At 40.7% G+C, this 18,499-nt stretch overlaps 1 protein-coding gene across 1 annotated transcript in view; it reads right to left on the reverse strand.

Moving 5' to 3' along the window:
- LOC308515028 (protein mono-ADP-ribosyltransferase PARP14-like) overlaps nt 1–18,499 on the reverse strand; it is a gene marked incomplete at both ends in the record, with an annotated part of 75,517 nt that overhangs the window by 45,089 nt on the left and 11,929 nt on the right. Inside the window, 4 exons of the mRNA XM_081085436.1 lie at nt 2,177–2,398; nt 3,118–3,354; nt 5,498–7,749; nt 17,400–17,636. Of these exons, the coding sequence (XP_080941562.1) occupies nt 2,177–2,398; nt 3,118–3,354; nt 5,498–7,749; nt 17,400–17,636 (2,948 nt within the window). The remainder of the gene's footprint in view (nt 1–2,176; nt 2,399–3,117; nt 3,355–5,497; nt 7,750–17,399; nt 17,637–18,499) is intronic.

Here is an 18,499-nt window from a genome sequence, read left to right on the forward strand (position 1 = left end):
TCTGATAAGGGCCTAATCTCCAAAATGTATAGGGAACTCATACAACTTAACAAAAGGAAGATAAACAATCCAATAAAAAAATAGGCAAAGGACCTAAAAAGACACCTTTCAAAAGAAGACATTCAGAAAGCCAAGAGACATATGAGAACATGCTCAAAGTCACTAATCATCCAAGAGATGCAAATCAAAACAACAATGAGGTACCATCTCACACCTGTCAGACTGGCTATCATCAACAAATCAACATACGACAAGTGCTGGAGAGGATGTGGAGAAAAAGGAACACTCGTGCACTGCTGGTGGGAATGCAGACTGGTGCAGCCACTATGGAAGACAGTATGGAGTTTCCTCAAAAAACTTAAAAGTGGAACTCCCATTTGACCCTGTGATCCCACTTCTAGGAATATATCCCAAGAAACCAGAAGCACCAATCAGAAAGGATATATGCACCCATATGTTCATAGCAGCACAATTCACCATAGCTAAGATCTGGAAACAGCCTAAGTGCCTATTAGTAGATGAATGGATTAGAAAACTGTGGTACATCTACACGATGGAATACTATGCTGCTGTAAAAAAGAAGGAACTCTTACCATTTGCAACAGCATGGATGGAACTGGAGAGCATTATGCTAAGTGAAATAAGCCAGTCAATGAAGTAAAAATACCACATGATCTCACTCATTCATGGATAATAGAGACCATTATAAACTTTTGAACAATAATAGATACAGAGGCAGAGCTGCCTCTAACAGATTGTCAAACTGCACGGGGAAGGCCGGGCAGGGTTGAGGGGTAGGAGGTAGGGGGGTAAGAGATCAACCGAAGGACTTGTATGCATGCATATAAGCATAACCAATGGACATAAGACACTGGGGGGTAGGCGAGGCTAGGGGATTGTCAAGGGCGGGAGGGAAAAAAGGAGACATATGTAATACCCTTTGTAATACTTTAAGAAATAAAAAAATAAAGAAAAAAATAAAAAATAAATAAAAGGTCAACCTAGAATTCTAAAAAAAAAAAAAAATGTCTTTGTTCATATTGAAGAAAATACTACAGATTAAAAGAAGGTTAAGGAACATGTCAACTCCACTGCAATATATAGGCCTTGTTTGGATTCTGATTCAAACAAATAAGCTGTAAAAGCAAAACATTTATGTGACAGTTGGAAATTGGAACACTGATTGATAATGGATGAGATAAAGAAATGATTGTCAATTTATTTTATGTGTGAAAGAGTATTGTGGTGTTGTTACTTTTTTTAAGTGAAAGTAAACCCTTCATTGTTTAAAAAAATGTTTTTATTAACTTGAGAGAGATAAGTGAAACAGCAATGAGAGAGAAACATTGATTGACTGTCTCCTACATTCCCACTGAAATAGATCAAGCCTGCAACCCAGGCATGTGTGATGACTGGGAATCGAACCTGCGACCTCTCAGTGCATGGGACAATGCTCAACCAATTGAGCCACACCAGCCAGGGCCATGGTGTTCTTACTTTTTAAATTCCAATGTCTAAAATAAATACTGACTTGATTATGGGTAAAATGTATATCTGGATTTGCTTCAAAATAATAGGGGGCCCTGGCAAAGTGGTTTAGTTGGTTGGAGTGTCTTCCCATACACCAGAAGGTTGTGGGTTGGGCACATACCTAGGTTTCAGGTTCAATTCCCATTATGTGTGTGTGTGTGCGATGTTTCTCACATCAATATCTCTCTCTTTTTCACTCTCTTTCTCTCTATCTCTTCTTCTCTCATTCTCCCTTCCTCTCTCTCTAAAAACAAATATCAATAAAAACACTCTCAATTGACCATTAAAAATAAATAAATATATAAATAATTTTTAAAATAGCATGTAAAAAGGGCAATAAATGGAGATAGAGATAAAACATATTAGCCATAGGTTGATAATTGTGAAGATGAGTGATGGTTATAAGGGATTTTATTATACTATTTTGTTTATGTTTGTACATATTTGAAGTTTTCCTAAATAAGAAGCTAATTTTTTTCTATATCCATAACTTTGCTTGAAAATTGCCATGCTTCAACTAGCCTACAGTGCTCTTTAACTTTCCTGCTTGGGAAATACATGGAAGAAACAACCCATTAGACCAAGAAGACATTGGATACCATTAGGGCTCAGTTGGCAAAATAACCAGTAATGAGTGAAGCTGTACCTGAATATTCCCGTGATCACTCGGGTGCAGCAGAAACCAAACCTCTTGTAAAGCTGTTGGTTGATTGTTGCTACTATATTTGAACACTTCCGAAATGATCAATTCAGCAAAAACAGTCTTAGGAAACCCCAAATTGCCTGTTCCTATGGCTGGAAACGCAATTGAGTTTAAGGACAAGTTCTCAGTCATTTCCAAACATTTTCTGATTATGTCTTGCATGATCTGAAAAGTACAAAGCATATTCTTATACATTTCTTTCCTAGAAACGGGAGTTAGGAAAAAATAAAGAATTTAGCAGCTTTGTCATTTCTGAATACTCCTTTCTGCTTTCAACAAAAAGCAGGCTAAAGGAAGTCAGAAGGGAAAAGAAAAATACAGGAAAAGGAAAAGAGAATGTAAGAAACCCTAGAAAATTATTTACATGCACTTAGCAATGAAGGAAAGAAGCAAAGCAACTACTGTTCTAATCCTTCATGGTCTTCCATTCTTCATGCCCTCATCTTACCTTCCTCACTAAAGATGTGCTTATCTTTGCCTGGCCAGTGTGGCTCAGTGGTTGAGCATCGATCTATGAACCAGGAGGTCATGGTTCCATTCCTGGTCAAGGCATGTGCCTGGATTGCAGGCTCAATGCCCAGTAGAGATCGTGCAGGAGACAGCCGGTCAATGATTCTCTCTCATTGATGTTTCTATCTCTCTCTTCCTCTCCCTTCCCTACTGAAATCAGTTTTTTTTTAAAAGATGTGCTATCTTCAATAACTCTTTCCTATCTTCAATAAAAAGTCTTTAGGAGCAGTCAGCCACACTAAAAGAAAGGGTCATAATGATGGAACCTGCCATGAATGTGATGTTATTGCAGAAGAGAAACAGACAGGGTGCAATTATTGAAAAGAGAACAAAGGGGTACCCAATTTCCTAGGGAATTTAAAACCAGACCCCACCTTGTGTGAAGATGTGTCGCTGTTGTTCCAGTTTGGAGCCACCACGTGAAACACTTGGTTGCATTGCAGATTACAACCAGTGGTTTGAAGAATCGTGCCCACATCAACAGCTATCCCTTGTCCAGCTGCGTTCAATTCCTTCTGGAGATTTGGTCCAGCTTTTGCCAAGAGGGCCTGAGAAAGGGGCCCACTATTAAGGCTGAGATCCCAAGGAATGGAGTTGACGACAACATCAGCCTAAAGACAAAACCAACAATTTGTTTCAAATTCTAACCAAAAGCATTCATCAAGGATTACTGTATTTGAACCATCGGACTTGGCACAATGGGGACAACTAAAGATGACTTTTTCAGAGACAAATACAACCCAAGACAATGTGTTATTAGATACTTATTTAAATTACACTCCAGGACAAAAGAGAGCTGTCAACAAGTGGGATTACTGATGGAGCCAAGAGGAAGTGCCATCGGTGGCCGCTGAGTACACCCTGTGTGATGTGGGCTTTTTGGGAATAGTTGAAGCAGGCAGGGGGAGACAGGGAAGTCATTCAGAAGGGGGAACACATGCATGGTGGGTGTGAGCTGTTGAGCTGATAGACAGCTTCTACAGCAAAATGGTGCAAGCCAGGCTGGCAATGTTACCGTGGGGGTGGACTGCAGAGGACCTCAAGTGCCAGGCCATCTGGACTTCCAGACAGACAGTGAGAAGCTATGGAAGCTTTTCCAGCAGGTCATGTGAGCAGCCTAATCAGCTAGAGTAAGACACCAAGAGAAGAGAGGAGAAGGAATGTGACTAAGTCATTTTCAAAGCTGTCCTGCATGGGTCCTGGACAAGCAATACAAGGCAGGTACTGTGGCATCAGAACTCAAACATCTATGGGAGAAAAAGGAATGGAAGAAATATCTTACTATTTAGTGTTCAAGATGGACAGGAAATGGAACATTCCAATTACTGACTAGGGGTCAAAAGAGTTTCTTGTTTATGTATTTGTTTTTTTAATGAGAAACTAAGTCATTTTATAACATTTTTGAAATAATGTCTGAACAAATTTCAATCATGCCTCTACCATCTGTTAGCTGTGAGAGTTGGGCAAAATATTTAGCCCCTCTAAGTCTCATTCCTTCATCTCTTTGAGAAGAATAATCATCCTGGAATCTCCCTCATGGCATTGAATGATAAAATGCAAGCCAAGCACATAGCAGAGTGCTTGGATCATACTAAATAATGATTGTTAGCAATTATTCTTCTAATTACCATTTAAAACTCATATATATAAGGAACAAGACCCACAGAAATGGGAAAAATATTTGCAAATCATAATCTGGTAAGGGACCTATATCTAAAATACATAAAGAACTCTTAAAATTAAGTAATAAAGAGATAACCCAATTGCCCTAGCTGGTTTGGCTCAGTGGATAGAGCGTCAGCCTGTGGACTGAAGGGTCCCAGGTTCGATTATAGTCAAGGGTTGCAGGCTCCATCCTCAGTAGAGGGCGTGCAGGAGGCAGCTGATCAAGCAAGGATTGTCTCTCACCATTGATGTTTCTACCTCTTTCTCCCTCTCCCTTCCTGTCTGAAATCAATAAAAATATTTTTTTTAAAAAAAAGATAACCCAATTTTAAAGTGGAAAAACGATCTGAATAGGTATTTCTACAAAGAGGATAGGCAAATGGCCTTCCCTAGGAATCTCTTCCCCAGGCCTGCCCACAATCCTCAAGGAAAGGAAGGAACATCTGGCACAGCAGGGGCTTCCAGGGCTATTTCAATTAGCTAGAGCCTGTGTTGAAGAGGTTGTTAAACATGTTTTAAAAAAACACATGACTGCCCTGGCAGACCTACAATAACTGTCTGCACATAATACTCAGAGCACTTCCAGGTGCAGTTTCCACTTTCCTTCCTACAGCTTCTTACAGGTGCTGTGTGCTGATTGGCCCTCAGACTCAAGCCTCCAGGCTCAATCTGGTTCAGTTTCACTAACAACATTCCTGTCTGCTGTCTCCACCCTACACTCTAATTTTTCTATATCTGCTATCAGTAAATTTGATAGGAAATTAACCTCAGATTTGCCCAAATATCACAGGTATGAAGGCCCTGAACAAGTATAGAGAGCCTTGTAATTGTAAGCCATTATTGTGGATTTTCACATTTACTGGGAACCTGGTGATCTGAACACACTTCCAGGTCCCACAGATAACTGGTCACCCTCTATCAGTAAATGCTGTGGTGAAGTAGCCCAATTTTCTAAGGAAATTTGTTTCCAGGTCACCATGGAGAGCATGGGATTCTCTCCCTAATTCTCCCTTGATCCTAATCTTCCTTTGGCAACAGACTCCCTGGAGTTGCAGAAACTAGTGGGTGTTCTGTAAAAGGGACACTCACCATAGCATTCTGCACATCTCCTTTCACCAACAGGATCCTCAGACCTCCTGGGCACAGCAGCATTTGTCTGTTTCCATCATCATTTCTCGGGCCCGGCTGGACTCCTGCTGGTACACTGGGCAGGGAAGCAGTACCAGGCTTGTTGTTTTTAAATACAGTTTTCACAGTTTCAGCAAAGGCCTCAACAGTCTTCTCAGCTGAATCCACAAGGTAAACCTCTTTCAAGGTGCATCCAGCCCAGTTATACAGGAAGGATTCCTTGATGGCCAAAACAATGGTCTCCACACACTGGGATAAGGGAAAGCCACCGTCTCCAGAACTAATGGCAGGGATGGCTATGGATTGGTACTGGAAATTATCAGCCAAATGGAGGCTTCTTCTCACGGCGTTCTTTAACTGTAACACACACTCATGAGCATCATTGCTGTTCCACTTGGGTCCTACTGCGTGTATCACCTGGTGGTATGGGAGCTTTCCTGGTTTCGAGATGGTGGCATGGCCAATTGCAATCTTACCCTTTTCCTTCACTATCCGGTCACAGTCTGCTTGGAGCTCAGGGCCAGCTGCCTTTGAAAGAGCAGCAGCCAGGCCCCCACTGAGACGGAGGTCCTCATTTGCGGCATTCACCACCACTTCAACAGGAAACCGTGTCAAGTCGCCTTGCTGTACAATCAGCGAGACTCCAGGGGCCAATTCTGTCCGACAGGAGGCCTTCTGCCCATCACTGCCACCTCCCTCCTTCTTTCCTTCATTCTGCAGTAGTTCCACAAAACAACCAAATGACCGTACCTCACGTTTATAATACCATGGTCTATCCCGGAAGGACTGGCTGGCTCCTGGCTTATCAATACTGATGCTTTTAACACAAACTGAATCCCTGGCTTGCTTGAGGATGTTCATTCCCTCCAGGACTTCGGCCTTTGAGCCAGTTAGTAAAATGCCTTTTGGTTTGTTCCTAGAATTGAAATCTACCTGAACATTTAGCTTGTTCATCTTTATCTTTTGCCAGAATAGCTTCTTCTCTGCCCTTAAATAATCAATCACTAATGGAGGCTTTACTTCAAGGAATCTCTCTATTTTCGTGTTTTTTTCCACAAAGTCAAAAAGGAAGTGGTAGATTTCATTTACTTCTCTCACGCAGCCTGCAACAATGATCTCAGCTGTGGTTCCTGAAGTTAACTCATTGATCGTTACAGTCTTTGAGGAGGAATTATGTTTCTTTGGCAAATTGTTAGTGATGGCTTTCCATTTCTTGCTGCTAAGAAGTTCCCTGTCCTCGACGTCTATGCGCTTATAACTTAAGGCACTGACCATTTGCTTCTCAGCTTCTAAGAGGACTTCAGAAGAACAGCCGGTTAAGAAAACAGTTGTGCCCTCTAGCTCATAAACTGCAAGAATTTTCTGTGCTATCAAAAGGGACTTGGAGAGTTCTGAACAGTCGACCTGTTGCAAAAACTGCAAAATCTCTGAGGGAAGCTGAATGTTTTTCTGAACCATGGTGTACACCTTTTCCTGGACTTCACACTTTGCTTTATACACATCTATACTGAGTCCTTTAAAGCACATGTGTTGCGTGGCTCTGTCATAAAAAATCTCCATCTCTGGGAACTCCCTGCGGAGACGCTCCTGCACACCGCTGTGGCACAAAAGAGAATACTTTCTTGGAGAAATGGCCACTTTCCCCTTCAGACTTAGCTGTTCTCTTTTAACTTTTTGAGTGGCCTTTTCTATTAATTCCTTGATTTTTGGCTCAGTGTTTTGTACATCCTCTGATTTCCCCACTAAGGTTACAATCCCCATGTCTGTATCAAACTCAATCAAAACTCTTTCATCTTCTAAGTCATTTTTCATGATGCCCCACACTACCGGGTTCACTTTAAATGGGCTAACTTTAAATCTAGACCTGATGCCAAAGAAGGCTGTGGAAGCATCTTTCTTCCAGTTCTTGATTCTTTTTCTTCCTTGATTGGCTAAGGTGGCTGCAGGGCTGATGGTAACTTCACCACTGAGTGGGGACCATGTTAGCTCACAGTGAGAACGTCTCACTTCTTCGTTTATCTCCTCAATCAAATGATTCCTTTTGTGTAAGAACTTCCACAAAGAAAGATCCAAAGATTCTTTAAATGGTGCTGGAAGCTTGATCAGAGGCTTCTCCTTTCCATACAACGCTGTGCCCAAGGAGGCATAATACGGGAACACGGAGAGCGGCATATTGTTGAGGTCGAGCTTCTTGGTCATGATGGTGTCTAACACTTAAAAGGAAAGAAATAAAGTAAAGTAATCCCAGGGTAATAGGTTTCAAATGAAAACAAACAAACAAAACTTTCCTATTGTGGGAGGTGGGCGGCAATCCTAGTGTTTGTAGAACTTTGATGTTGCAACATAGTATTAAAAGGGCAGCTCTACTCTCAAAGTGCTCAAATATGAATTGATATGTATTAACACTGCACAGGTATCCCTTGTGTAATGGAGTAATTACTTTCTGGCCAAGATCACTGTATGGTGAAATTCTGTTATGTAAATTCCATTTTCCGTTTTTGTGATACACTGATATATCACCACAGGGTTAAGAAATAGATATGACTTTGGTCACAAGCATGGGGATACTGTTTGGGCCAGTGTAAAGAATATTTTGGAGTTCCAAAATGGCGCCCAGCAGGAAGGTAGGGAGGGAGAGAGTGTCAGAGCGCAAGGAAGTGATAGAGGAGTGTGTGGACGCGTGTGGTGTGTGTGTATGAGCTAGGGACAGTTAGATTCTGCAGGTCTTCTAAGGGGCTGCTAAACAGGGCAGTCTTAAGCGGCGGAGTCCCGCTCCCTGCATGGACACTCCTGGGCAACCAGCACAGGCATGGCGACCACGCCATCTTGGGAAACGGAGCTGCTTGAGACTAGGATCCTGGCCTCAGCACCACCCAGTCTGATCTCAGACGCATACCAGGACCCTGCAGCCACTGGGGACAGAGACCTGTGACCACAGCTACAGACCTGCGGACACCAAAAGTTCAGAAATCCCCGTGGCAGATCCGTGAGTAACAGAGCCCATCCCCCCTTCCCCGCAGGCTTGTGGGCAGCGCCAGAGTAACTAACTGATAGACCCACCCCTTGCCGGGGCCTCAGCAACCAGGAACTTTAGCCTGGAAGTGCACAAGCACCTTGGAACTGATCCTAAGCGCACTGCCAGCTTCTGAACCCTGGGCTGGAAGCAAACGCGCAAACCCCAGGAACTGAGCCTAGGCGCACTGCCAGCTTCTGAGCCCTGGGCTGGGAACAATCGCGTGAACACCGGGAATTTGTCCCACATATCACAGGCCCAGGGACCCCGATTCTCTGGGCAGATGGCAGCACCAAGCACCAGTGACTTGACTGTGTTTCTTTTCACCTGCGCCTGAGATCCTGATTCCCTGTGCATTCATACTAAGAGCCAGTGACTCCAATTCTTGGTGCAAGGGCACACAGGGACCCTGATTCTCAAGGCAAGGTCGCGTGAAGCAACAGAGACTCTGATACTGGATTCTGGGGAACTCTGACTCCTGGCGCACGCTAGGGGGCTCTGGTTTTCAACACGCTTCAGGGGGGTCTCTGTTTCAGCACGGTGCAGGCAGGGTCCCTGATTCTAAGGGCGCATACGAGGCCACATTGAACGCTGACAACACTGACTCTGAGCGAGCCTGGTTCCCACCAACCCACAACAACCACACATCTTAGTGTCAGAGCGCTTCAGTGACACTAGGGTGGTGGGAAGCTCCCACTGCACACGGCCCAGGCCCACGCAACTCGAAGTTTGAACCATCGGGAGATAATCAGAATGAAGAGACGAAACAACACTCAGAGAAAAGACAATGAGGAGTCACCAAGAAAGGACATTAATGAAGTTGAAGCATGCAACATGACAGAAAAAGAATTCAGAATAATGGTTGTACAATTCATTCACTGGATGGATGAGAAAATCAACAACCTATGCAAGAATCAGGAAGAAATGAAAAGTGATATAGCTACAATCAAAAACACCATGGAAAGTTTCAACAGCAGACGAGAAGAAGCAGAGGACCGAATTAGTGCATTAGAAGATAAGGCAGAGAAACAAGCTCAATCTGAACAGCAACTGGAGAAAAGAATTAAAAAGCAGGAGGATAGCCCAAGGGAGCTTCGGGACAACATGAAATGAAGTAACATACGCATAATAGGGCTGCAAGAAGGACAAGAAGAGCAGCAAGGATTAGAAAATCAATTTGAAGAAATAATGACAGAAAACTTCCCTGATATGGGGAAGAAAAAAGTTATACAAGTACAGAGAGTCCCAGGCAAGATGAACCCCAAAAGACCCACACCAAGACACGTCATAATAACGATGGCAAATGTACAAGACAAAGACAGAATCTTAAAGGCTGCAAGAGAGAAACAGAGAGTTACCTACAAAGGATCCCCCATCAGATTATCAAATGATTTCTCAACAGAAACACATCAGGCCAGAAAAGAATGGACAGAAATTTACAAAGTGATGCAAAGCAAAGGACTGAATCCAAGAATACTCTATCCAGCAAGGCTATCATTCAAAATTGAAGGGGAAATAAGAAGCTTCACAGACAAAAAAAAAGGCTAAGGGAGTTTATCACCACCAAGCCAGCAATGCAAGAAATGCTAAAGGGACTGGTGTAAAAAGCAGAATTAAAAAGCTCAGAAAGAAAACAGCCACACAAAAAAAAAAACAAATAGAAATGGCTACAAACAAGTACCTTTCAATAATAACTTTAAACGTAAATGGACTAAATGGTCCAATCAAAAGACATCGAGTGGCTGAATGGATAAAAAAACATGACACATATATTTGCTGTCTACAAGAGACCCACCTCATTAGAAGGGACTCACACAGACTGAAAGTGAAGGGATGGAAAAATATCTTTCAGGCAAATGGAAATGAAAAAAAAGCTGGAGTAGCAATACTTATATCAGACAAAATAGACCTCAAAGTGAAGGCCATAACAAGAGATAAGAAGGGCCACTTCATAATACTAAAAGGATCAATACAACAAGAGGATATAACCCTGATAAACATATATGCAGCCAATGCAAGAGCACCCAAATTCATAAAAAAACTCCTGGAAGATATCAGGGGAGAGATCAACAACAATACAATCATAGTAGGGGACTTTAATACACCACTGACATCACTGGATAAATCCGCTAGACAAAAACTCAGCAAAGAAACAGCAATCCTAAATGACTCACTAGATCAGATGGACTTAATCGACATCTTCAGAACACTTCACCCCAAAGCCACAAAATATACGTTCATCTCAAGTGTTCATGGGACATCTTCAAAAATAGACCACATATTGGGTCACAAACAAAATCTCCCCAAATTCAAGAAGATTGAAATCATACCAAGCATCTTCTCAGACCACGAGGCCATAATATTAGAAATAAACTACAACAAAAACAACTCAAAATACTCAAACACTTGGAAGCTGAATAGCATGTTATTAAATATTGATTGGGTTATCAACGAGATCAAAGAAGAAATTAAAAACATCCTGGAAACTAATGACAATGAAAACACAACAATCCAAAACCTTTGGGACACAATGAAAGCAGTCCTAGGAGGGAAGTTTATAGCTCTACAAGCCTATCTCAACAAACAAGAAAAAATGGTAGTAAATCATCTAAATCTACAGCTAAAGAATTAGAAAGAGAGCAACAAGAAAAGCCCAGAGTGAGCAGAAGGAAGGAGATAATAAAGATTAGAGCAGAAATAAATGACATAGAGACCAAAAAAACAATACAAAAAATCAATGAAACCAAGAGCTGGTTCATTGAAAGGATAAACAAGATTGATGAATTCCTAGCCAGGCTCACCAAGAAGCAAGGAGAGAGGACCCAAATAAACAAAATCAGAAATGATAGAGGCGAAATAACAACAGATCCCACAGAAATACAAATGATTGTTAATATATACTATGGACAACTCTACTCCAACAAACTAGACAACCTAGAGGAAATGGACATATTCCTAGAAAAATACAACATTCCAAAACTTGATCAGGAAGAATCTAAAAATCTCAATAGGCCAATAACTATGGAAGAAATTGAAGCAGTCATCAAAAAGCTTCCAGCAAACAAAAGCCCAGGACCAGACGGCTTCACAGGGGAGTTTTACCAAACATTCAAGGAAGAACTAAAACCTATCCTCCTCAGACTACTACAAAAAAATCCAAGAGGAAGGAACACTTCCAAGCTCATTCTATGAGGCCAGCATCACCCTAATACCAAAACCAGGTAAAGACAACACAATGAAAGAGAATTACAGGCCAATAATCCTCATGAACATAGATGCCAAAATCCTCAACAAAATCTTAGCAAATCGGATCCAGCAGTACATCAGAAAGATCATACACCACGACCAAGTAGGATTTATCCCAGGGATGCAAGGATGGTACAATATCCGCAAATCAATAAACATGATACATCACATAAACAAAGTGAAAGAAAAAAACCACATAGTCATATCAATTGATGCAGAAAAAGCGTTTGACAAAATTCAACACCCATTTTTGATAAAAACTCTCAGCAAGGTGGGAATTGAAGGATCATACCTCAACATAATAAAAGCCATATATGACAAACCCACAGCCAACATCATACTCAATGGACAAAAACTAACACCATTTGCCCTAAGAACAGGAACAAGGGATGCCCACTCTCACCACTCCTGTTCGACATAGTACTGGAAGTATTAGCCATTGCAATTAGACAAGAAGAAGAAATAAAAGGCATCCAAATTGGAAAAGAAGTAAAACTGTCCTTATTTGCAGATGACATGATATTATACTTAAAAAACCCTAAAGAATCCATCAATAAGCTATTAGACTTAATAAAAGAATTCGGCAATGTAACAGGATACAAAATTAACGCCAAGAAATCTATGGCATTTCTATACACCAATAGTGAATGTGCAGAAAGAGAGACTAAAAAAAGCAATCCCATTTACCATCGCACCAAAAAAATTAAGCTACCTAGGAATAAACTTAACTAAAGAGGTAAAAGACCTCTTCTCAGAAAACTACAGGACTTTGAAAAAAGAGATAGAGGAAGACATAAAGAGATGGAAGAACATACCATGTTCTTGGATTGGTAGAATCAACATCATTAAAATGTCCATACTGCCCAAAGCAATCTATAAATTCAATGCACTTCCCATTAAAATACCAATGGCATTTATCACAGACCTAGAACATACTCTCCAAAAATTCATCTGGAATAAAAAAAGACCCCGAATAGCTGCAGCGATCCTGAGAAAGAACAAAGTAGGTGGGATCTCAATACCAGATATCAAGCTGTATTACAAAGCCACTGTTCTCAAAACTGCCTGGTACTGGCACAAGAACAGATATATAGATCAATGGAATAGAATAGAGAGCCCAGAAATCGGCCTGAACCAATATGCTCAATTAATATTTGACAAAGGAGGCAAGAACATACAATGGAGCCAAGATAGTCTCTTCAATAAATGGTGTTGGGAAAATTGGACAGATACATGCAAGAAAATGAAACTAGACCACCAACTTACACCATACACAAAAATAAACTCAAAATGGATAAAGGACTTAAATATACGATGGGAAACCATACAAATACTAGAAAAATCCAAAGGCAACAAAATCTCAGACATATGCCGAAGCAATTTCTTCACCGATACAGCTCCTAGGGCATTGGAAACTAAAGAGAAAATAAACAAATGGGACTACATCAAAACAAAAAGCTTCTGCACAGCAAAAGAAACCATCAACAAAACAACAAGAAAACCCACTGTGTGGGAAAACATATTTGCCAATGTCATATCTGATAAGGCCCTAATCTCCAAATTTTATAGGGAACTCATACAACTTAACAAAAGGAAGATAAAAAATCCAATCAAAAAATGGGCAAAGGATCTAAATAGACACCTTTCAAAAGAGGACATTCAGAAAGCCAAGAGACATATGAAAACATGCTCAAAGTCACTAATCATCTGAGAGATGCAAATCAAAACAACAATGAGGTACCATCTCACACCTGTCAGACTGGCTATCATCAACAAATCAACATACGACAAGTGCTGGAGAGGATGTGGAGAAAAAGGAACACTTGTGTACTGCTGGTGGGAATGCAGACTGCTGCAGCCACTATGGAAGACAGTATGGAGTTTCCTCAAAAAACTACAAATGGAACTCCCATTTGACCCTGTGATCCCACTTCTAGGAACATATCCCAAGAAAGCAGAAACACCAATCAGAAAGGATATATGCACCCATATGTTCATAGCAGCACAATTCACCATAGCTAAGATCAGGAAACAGCCTAAGTGCCCATCAGTAGATGAATGGATTAGAAAACTGTGGTACATCTACACGATGGAATACTATGCTGCTATAAAAAAGAAGGAACTCTTACCATTTGCAACAGCATGGATGTAACTGGAGAGCATTATGCTAAGTGAAATAAGCCAGTCAATGAAGGAAAAATACCACATGTCACTCATTTCTGGATAATAAAGACCAGTATAAACTTATGAACAAAAATAGATACAGAGGCAGAGCTGCCTCGAACAGACTGCCAAACTATAGCAGGAAGGCCGGGGAGGGTGGGAGGGCAGGAGGGGGGTGGGTAAGTGATCAACCAAAGGACTTGTATGCATGCATATAAGCATAACCAATAGACATAAGACACTGGGGGGTAAGGGAGGCCAGGGGATTGTCAAGGGCAGGAGGGGAGGGGGGAATGAGACATATGTAATACTTTTTGTAATACTTTAAGCAATAAAAATAAATAAATAAATAAAAAATAAAGAATTTGAACAACAACAACAAAAAGAATATTTTGGTGCTTAAAGCCAACCTTGTCTAAGAATCATGCCATGTGCTGTTTCTTGTGCCTCTCACAATCTTAGGCTTCATAGATGACTTAGAATCCATTATTACTTCTAAGGGAAGGTGCATAATAATAATTATCATAGCTTACTGAGTGTCAGACACTATTCTAAGTGCTTTACATATATTTAATTAATTTAATCCTCATGACAACCCTTGAGATAGATACGCTATTATTATCATCAATATTTACAAATGATAAAACTCAGGCTAGCCCTAGCTGGTTTTTCTCAGTGGCGAGAGCATGGGCCTGTGGACTGAAGGGTCCCAGTTCGATTCTGGTCAAGGGTACATGCCTAGGTTGTGGGCTCATTCCACTGTGGGGTGTGCAAGAGGCAGCCATTCAATAATTCTCTCTCATCACTGATGTTTTTATCTCTCTCTTTCCCTCCCTTCCTCTCTGAAATCAATAAAAATATATAAAAATTAAATAAAAATCTTAAAAAACAAAAAACAAAAACTCAGGCTAGTAAAAATTTGATAAATCGAATAAGGTCATGCAGACTGTAAATGTTTGAGCTAAGATTCAAATCAGTGTCTGTCTGAAACCAAAGCTCACACTCTTGCCCTTCTAACAGGGGTTCCAAACCAAGGTCATCCTCAAAGTCATCAGAGCCCAGCCCAGAGACTGATTCAGCAAGTCCTGCACCTCCCCCATCCCTGCTATAATCAGTCTCTTGCCACTTTTACTGGGACAGTTGCTAAGATGGTATATGGGCATGTCTGTGTGTGGGTGGGAGGATACACTTCTCCCCAAAACTCACTTTGTCGTAGTTATTAGACAGGTACACGGAGTCTAAGAAGGAAGGGAATTAGAATGAATTCCAGTAACAACTTGGATTAAAATAGCATCCTTGTGGAAAGATGTTAAAAATACCTTCACTTGTGATGATTTTGTCCTAGGCCTTGTGCCAGACATAATAAAGAGAACATGGCCTTCAGAGATCCAGACACATAGCCTCAACTTCCCCATGTGGCCCCGTACACGCTACAAGCCTGGGCAGTACCAGTGACCACTAACACTGACTGAGCACCCACCATGTGCCAAGCACTTTGCAGACATAATTTCATTTAATCCTCATAATGTTCCTGCGAGGTAAGTAATAGCAGGAACTCTGTTTTACACATGAGAAAACAGGATTTGGTGGGTTTAGTAACTTGTCCAAGATCACAAAGCTAGTAAGTACCAAAGCCAGATTTGAACTTGGATCTATCTGATCTGAAAACCAACAAAGTTCTCCTAAATTTATCACCCCATTTCCTCTTCTGTAAAGAAATAATAGCTAAATCTAACTATGCAGGTTATTATGGGGATTCAGTGAGATACTGTGGCAGAAAACAACAAAAAATCTCATGTGAATAGGTGTTTCATAAGGGTTCCCTTCCTGAAGATTTTGTGAATCAGATTTTGGGAAATGGAACCAAATAATTTCAGAGTGAAGTGCCTAACATTCATCTCAAATAATCTACATATAAAACAATACTGCTAAATAAATTCTGTTCTTAATCCATCGTTATTGACAGTTTGCCTCATTATTGGTAACCCACCGTAAGTGGTGAAATATCAAACAAGAAAAATAAATGCTATAGGTGAACGGGAAACTGGGAAAAAGTGGAGAACTTAAAAGCATTGATTATGGGCCCAGACTGCCAAGGTCCAAATCCTGCCTCTGTCACTCACTACCTGTGGAACCTTGGTCAAGTGATTTGACCTTTCTGTACCTCAGTTTCTTCATTTGTAAAATAAGGATTATAATAATAGCAATGACTATAAAGCGATGTCTATAAATCCACTTTGTAGCACTCTGCAGAGCTCTGCAAAAGTCCAGAGTGAGAACGGGAAAGTCAGTGTATCTGAGACCCTGGAAAACAGGGAATGAGCGAGGTTAGGGAGGAGGCGAGACCAACATAGTCAGTTGGTACAAAGATGTCAAGTAAATGGAACCTTTGAGAGGATCCTGCTGTTCACAGGTGCTGCTCGGGTATAAAATAAACCTCAATTAAATACTTCCTATTATTAATGGTAAGCATGTAACTAGGCATTCTGTGCATTCACCAACTGCCCCATGCCCTCGAGATGTTCAAAACCCCAAAAGTTGTCAACTTCCACCATTGGTTGGGAGCTAAGTTCTAGAGTAGACAGCTGTATGTAGCTCTACATTTGCCCAAGGAATACTAGGTCTTTCATTCTATTTAAAACTAAACCATACCTTCTTCCCATTTTCTCCAATTTATAAAAGCTGAAGGGAGGTTCTTCCAAGCACCCCATGAAGCAATTTATCTTAAGTGGGTGGCATATCATATGATCCTATCTCATGCTCCCCCATGTAATCCCAAACACGATGTTTCTTCTTTCCCTAGGAAATCAGGTTCCCTAATTCCTCAGCCTTGACCTCTGAACATGAATGGAATCTCCAAGCTGACTATGCAAGTGTCCAAGAGAACTGGCAATTTATGTCTACAAAACCCTCAGGAGTACTCCCGGAGGTTCAGCTGGGAAGGTTTCGCAGGGTCACTGCACCCACTGATTATGTGAAATCGCCCCTATTAACTTCTGAATGATGACCCTGACAGGTGAAAGGGGAAGTAGTAATACTTTCTAGGAGCATATGCGTTTCTGAGTATTTCCTTATCTGAACTTGTTGAAATTAACTTCAGAATTTCTGCCAAGTGTACAGCTAATAAACACAGCAAATCTTTTTTAACACAGTATTTCCAGGATTCTAAGAGTTATATATTTTTCAGTTATCATAGGTAGAGACTTATGAGAGAAATGTTATATCTTTCAAAATGTGACATTACTTCTTTAATGTTTGAATCACTGGACACATTAAGTATCGTACCCCAGATGAACAGGATTCCTAACTGTATTACCAAGGAAATATATGAATAAAAATAAAATACATTATAATTTAACTGATAACTATAATAATAAGCTCTGTTAACATATTTAAATTATGCCAGGAAAGGTGTACAAAATCAGACTTAATAGATATTACCTTTTCTGTCAAAAAATTCTATCAGAGCTGAACTCTCTTCAGGAAAACATTCAATACTGACAACTCTTCCCCCTCCATTTTGAGGATTTTCAAATAAACATTTCAAATTATAGGAGTCAACACCGGGTGGCAGGTTTTCAACCCTGATTGTTTTTGTCATTTCCAGAAGTCTTGGAGAAAGCTGAAGTTGTGTCACTGAATGGTGCATGGCACAATCTTCAACAAATTTCATGGCATCTGCAAACCAAAATTAACCAATCAGAAAATTGTGATTATATCTATATATTATACAAAAAAACTATCTGAATTAATAGAGAAAAATAGGGGAGCTAAGCACTCAAATTTTAATTCCTAAATGCGAATTTACTTGCCTAAAATTCCCAGTCTCTGAACAATGATGAATCTATGAATGTCTTACCAGAATTACTACCACAGAGTTGTGTCCCTACCTCTGCTCACAGCCCGCTCCAACCCTCCTTGATCTAACCAGCTCCGTAATCTCTACTATTCAAATCTCCTCACTTCACCCCTTTCTCAAGTCTTTCAATGGCTCCCCATTACCTGCATACATGAGTTCACACTCCTGAGCTAGGTGAAATATGTCCTTTGCTATTTGACTCCAAACTAATTTCTAAATATCACCTCTGGTTATTCCGTGCCATTCATTTTATTTTCATACTGCCACAGAAACTAGTCATTATTTTGAAAACCCATTCTACTTTGCCTTTGTTTATATGTTTTCCTGTGCTTGGAATGCCCTCCTCCAATTCTTTATCTTGGTCCTATTCCTCCTTCAGGACTCAACCTAATTATCTCTTTCAAATAAATAAATATTGATGCTGGGCCCACATTGTGTCAGGCACTGTGCTAGAAGCTAGGGAGAGAGAGTGATGAATAGAACAAGTTCTTGAACATTCACCCCCCAGGAGGTAGGAAGTTTTGAAAGCAAACAAGTGGTCTATTGTGGTATCAAATGAGGCTGGAGGACTAACATTGGCACTTAGACAAGGATTCCCTCACCAATCTGAGTTTTGAAGGATGAAGAAGAGTTTACCAGATAGATAAGGGAGGAAGCATTTCAGGCAGAGGGAACAGCAGTG

The sequence above is a fragment of the Myotis nattereri genome (genome assembly GCF_964212035.1).
Source record: "Myotis nattereri genome assembly, chromosome: 3".
NCBI lineage: Eukaryota > Metazoa > Chordata > Mammalia > Chiroptera > Vespertilionidae > Myotis > Myotis nattereri.